We start from the raw sequence: 5,837 nt of genomic DNA, 5'->3' as shown, positions 1-5,837 counted from the left end.
TAAAATAAAATATGCACATATATATATATATATATATATATATATATATATATATATATGTATTAATAATGTATTTTTTTTTTCTTTTTTTTCTTTTTTATAGAATATTAATAATAATTATTTTGACATATAGACTTTAAACTTCAAAATAACATAAAAATAATTGATTTCTATAATGTATTTAATACTTAATCTAATATGAACGTATCAAAGTATTCTAGTTCTATAGTAATATTATAACGCCCTTACATATATAAAATATTTATATATATATATATATTCCTTAATTTGAAAAAAAAAAAAATAAATAAATAATTGAAGTTTTAATTATTAAACATATTTTAATTTCATTATTTTTTTTCTTTTATTTCTTTTTTTTTTTTCCTTTCATATTTCAAAGAATTCTTTCAATATATAAATTATCATTTTAATTTTTACCAATAACTTATATATATATATATGTGTCATTGTAGTAAATATTATTATATAAAATGGTACTTAATAATATTTTTTTAATTATATAATATTATAAAATATTGTACTTAAAATTATTAAAATATATTAAATATTGGATTGTTATACATAATATATATATATATATATATATATATATATATATATATAATAATATTTATTTATAATTAATTGTATTAAAAATAAATATTATAAATGGATTATTCATTCTATTTAATATATATATATTTGAATATTTTAATATATATTTATTATATATTTGTATATAAAGTAAAAAATATAAAATGTTTTTTTTTTGAGCCATATAAACTTCTTATTATTGGGTATTTAATTAATATATATTTATATTATGTTTATATATATAATTATATATATATAATATATATATGTATATATACAATATGAACTTATACTCACATAATATATATATAATAATAAAATATATGTATTGAAAAAGTACTCTTTTTTTTTTTTTTTTTTTTGTATAACTTGTACCATAATATATAATATATATATATAAATTCGTTTTTTTTCTTTCTTTTTTTTTTTTTTTTATAATATATATATATATATATATATAATATATTTTACGTTTTAAAAATATATTTCCTTTTATATTTAATTTTATATTCAATTTATGTAATGATTAATTTTTTTTTTTTTTTTTTTTTTTAAAAAGAGGGGAAAATAATATATATTTGTTCATATATATATAATTATATATGTATAATATATATATATATATATACAATTCATATAAATATAATAATATTAAGTATTTGATGAGTATTTATATTAAATATATATATATATATAATATATATTTTTTATTTTTACCTTTTTAATATTTATTTTATTCATTAATGTGAAAAAAATAATTTTGAAAATTATGTATATTGTACAAATATTATATTAAATGTATATATTTATGTATAAGAAGATTAAATTATATGTATTATATATATATATGTTATGTGGTCAAAAAGATATATTATTAACAAATATATATAATTTTTATTTTTTTATTTTTTTATTTTTTATTTATTTTTTATTTTTTTTTATGTACCTGTGTATATTTTTTTTTAATTCTTTATTACAATGAATAATTTGAAGAGTCATGGAAGTCAATCAAAAGTCGACTCTGATCAAATCAACGGTATGGATATAGATACAAATATTTTTCTTAATATGAATTCTTACCCTACCAAGGAAATATATGATGATGAGAATAATAAGAATGATGGAAATCATAACATAAAAAATTTCCAAGCATATAAAGAAATGTATGAAGAGAGTATAAATAATCCAGAAGCTTTTTGGGGAAATTTAGCAAAGAATAATTTAATATGGTATAAATTATTTACTAAAGTATTTTTAGGTAATTTTAAAAAAGGAAATATAAATTGGTTTGTTAATGGGAAAATTAATGCTTGTGAAAATTGTGTTGATAGATGGGTTGAAAAAGATCCTAATAAAATTGCACTTATATGGGAACAAGATTGTCCAGATCAATATAAAAAGATTACATATCAGAGATTATTAGAAAAGACTTGTAAAGTAGCTAATTTATTGAAACTTATTGGTGTTAAGAAACAAGACACTGTTACTATTTATTTACCTATGATACCTGAATTGGTTTATTCTATGCTAGCTTGTGTTCGTATTGGAGCTATTCATAATGTAGTTTTCGCTGGTTATTCTGCAACTAGCTTGAGCGATAGAATAATAGATTCTAGATCTACTGTTTTAATTACTTCTGATTTTGGATTGAGAGGTGGGAAATTAACCAAATTAAAACAAATTGCTGATGTAGCTATGGATATGTGTGGAATGATACAAACATGCATAGTATTCAAAAATAAAACTAAAATGAAAGATAAAAATATACAAATTAAAACACCTATGGAAAATCCAATTTATAATTTTACAAGTTTTGATTCTAATAGTCCACAAAATTTTACAATTAATAATTCTAATGATTTTATTCAAATAAAATCAACTCATTCCCATCAAGGTGATCATCAAAATGATTTCTCTCTTCAACAGGAAGATAATAATTATACAAAAAACTCTAATATGTCTTATACTACGAGTATGTATTATCATGATAATAATATAAACCATATAAACACTAATAAAAATAACGACCATTATAACAATAATTTAAATAATAAAAATTATTTAAATAATAATATTAATGATCGAAGCCCTATGTATGTTCCTACCATGAACCATAATGACAATAATGATGATGATAATAATAATAATAATAATAATAATGATAATAATAATAATAATATTAATAATAATAACAATGTAGATGATGATAACAATAGTAATATACAAAATGATCAACAGTCTTATTTTAATCAACAAAATAATACATATAACAAAAATGATCATTCTGATGACAATAATAAGAATAAAGGAAAAACAACCTTACATAAAAAAATTACAAAAAATAATCCTATAAATCATAAAATTTCTTACTCAGAAAAAAGCTACTCAAAAGAATTAATAAACACTGACATGGTAAATAACGATAATCAATTTGGTGATTTAAAAACAAAAAAAAAACTTATAAATATTAATAATATTATAACTTGTAATCAGAATGGATATTCTCCAAATAAACAATATTTTCCTGAACCTGATAAAAATAGCACAAGCAATTTTGATGAAACTTTATGTGTTTTAAAAAAAGGAAGAGATATAGATGGTACTGCTTTATTAAAGAATATGAGATCTTATTGTCCTATAGAATATGTAGATAGTGAAGATTTCTTATTTTTATTATATACATCTGGATCAACTGGTAAACCTAAAGGTGTTGCACATACAACAGCTGGATATTTATTATATGCATATACAACATGTAAATATATATTTGATGTAAAAGAAAATGATATATTTGGTTGTGTAGCAGATATTGGTTGGGTTACCGGACATACATATGTATTGTATGGTCCTTTATTAAATGGTATAACTACAGTTATTTTTTCTTCTATACCAACTTATCCAGATTGTGGTAGATACTGGAGTCTAATACAAACGCATAAAGTGACACAATTTTATACGGCTCCAACAGCCTTAAGAGCATTAATGAAATATGGAGATGAATGGATACAAAAATATGATCTATCTTCATGTCGTATTTTGGGAAGTGTGGGTGAACCAATTAATCCAGAAACATGGAGATGGTATTATAATGTAGTAGGGAAAAAAAAATGTACAATAGTAGATACATATTGGCAAACGGAAACAGGTGGTATCGTTATAGCACCTATACCACATTTATTTAGTATGAAACCAGGATGTGCTAGTTTACCATTCTTAGGTGTTCAATTAGAAATATTAGATTCAAAAAATTTACAACCTTTAAGTGGTAATAATGTATGTGGTTTATTATGTATAAAGAGCCCATGGCCAGGAATGTTACGTACAGTATATGGAAATCATCAGAGATTAATAAAAACATATTTTACCATGTGTCCTAATTATTATTTTACCGGAGATGGAGCATTTAGAGATGAAGATGGATACTACTGGATATCTGGACGAATCGATGATACATTAAATGTAGCAGGGCACAGATTAGGAGCAGCAGAAATTGAACATGCACTAGTTCAACATTTTTATATTGCTGAAGCAGCTGTAGTTTCATTTCATCATAATGTTAAGGGAGAGGGAATTTTATGTTTTGTCGTTAAAAAAAAAGGAGACATAAAAAATTATGGTAAAGGTAATACGGATATTGTTAATAATAATAACAATAATAGAAATGAAGTACATAATAATAATCCATTTCTGATATGCTCTAATAATATTACTGATATGGAAGAATTTAAAAAAAATTTTACTGATGAAAAATTAATAGAACAACTAAAATTATATGTAAGACAAGTTATTGGACCCATAGCAACACCTGACCTAATTTGTGTTGTTCCAGATTTGCCAAAAACTAGAAGTGGAAAAATTATTAGAAGAATATTGAGATGTATAGCAAATGGTATAACGGATTTAGGAGATATTTCCACTGTCTCTAATTATGAAGTTATTGAAACTATTAATAATATACTTATTGAATGTAAAAAAAAGTTAAAGCATATTGAAATTAAGAAATAATTTATATATAATATAAAATAAAATTTGTACCCGTACTAATATTCTTCATACCATATATATATATATATATATATATATATATATATATATATACGTTGTACTTACATTCGCATATAAAAAAATGTGTAAATTTTTTTATAATGTGTAGTGCTATTTAATCAAGAGAATAATATGACACCAAACAAATCAATTAACTGACGATCTTGTAATTTGTTTATATATATATATATATGTATATATTTGCGTATGTATATGTTATTTATGTAGCTATTTGTTTTTATTACGAGGATAATATCTCATATTTTGAAGTCTCACAAAAAATAAAAAATAAAAATAGAAAATAAATAAGACTATATATGTTTATGTATAAATTATTCTTTATTATATATATATATATATATATTTATTTATTTATTTAAATATTCCATTTTATTAGTAACCATTTAAATATTTGTTCCCAGTTTGATTATTTTTGTACAGCTACAAGTGTTATAATATATACATATATATATATATATATTTATGTATATATTTCTTTTTTTTTTTCAATGTTATGCCTTGTCAATATATGATATATTTTTTTTAAAAAATTTGTGTCAATAAAATATTTATTCATATAAATTTTTATAATTTTTATAATTTTTATAATTTTTATAATTTTTATAGTTTTTATAATTTTTATTATTTAAAATTTTTTTTTAAAAAAAAAAACTTATATGTGATACATTAATATATTATATATATATATATATATATAGGCAAAAATCAAAAAGCACGCAACATTTAAAAATATATCTAATATGTATATAGTCGTGGTTATATTATACATATATATATATATATATATTTTATCATTTTATTTTTTTCCAATTTTGTTGAGTTAATATATTCTTATACATTTAATTTAATATAATGATTTAAGAAATAAATCATACCCTCCTTATATATTAATAAATAATCTTAATATGTATTAAAATTTATTCATTTTTTTACATACAGGTGTATGCTTATAAAATAATAAAAAAAAAGTATCGAATAATAATAAATAATAATAATTATATATATATATATATATATATATATATATATATATTTCATAATTATAAACCTTTTATTTTAACATATAAAATATGTTTCATTTTAAATATATAAAAAGAACAGAAAAAAAAAAAAAAAAAAAAAAAAAAAAAAAAAAAAAAAAAAAAAAATTAAATAAAAAATAAAAAAAAAAAAAAAAA

At 19.3% G+C, this 5,837-nt stretch overlaps 1 protein-coding gene across 1 annotated transcript; it reads left to right on the top strand.

Annotated features, from left to right (window-relative positions):
- Positions 1 to 1,572: 1,572 nt before the first annotated feature.
- On the top strand, positions 1,573 to 4,599 carry PRSY57_0626200 (acetyl-CoA synthetase, putative; the record flags this gene model as incomplete). The annotated part of the gene is made up of 1 exon (XM_012906635.2): positions 1,573 to 4,599. The coding sequence occupies one exon, from the start codon at positions 1,573 to 1,575 to the stop codon at positions 4,597 to 4,599; it is 3,027 nt and encodes a 1,008-aa protein (XP_012762089.2).
- Positions 4,600 to 5,837: the final 1,238 nt, after the last annotated feature.

Source organism: Plasmodium reichenowi, chromosome 6 (assembly GCF_001601855.1).
Source record: "Plasmodium reichenowi strain SY57 chromosome 6, whole genome shotgun sequence".
Taxonomy (NCBI): Eukaryota; Apicomplexa; class Aconoidasida; order Haemosporida; family Plasmodiidae; genus Plasmodium; species Plasmodium reichenowi.
Note: the sequence above shows the minus strand (reverse complement) of the source record. Positions and strands in the feature narration are given on the sequence as shown.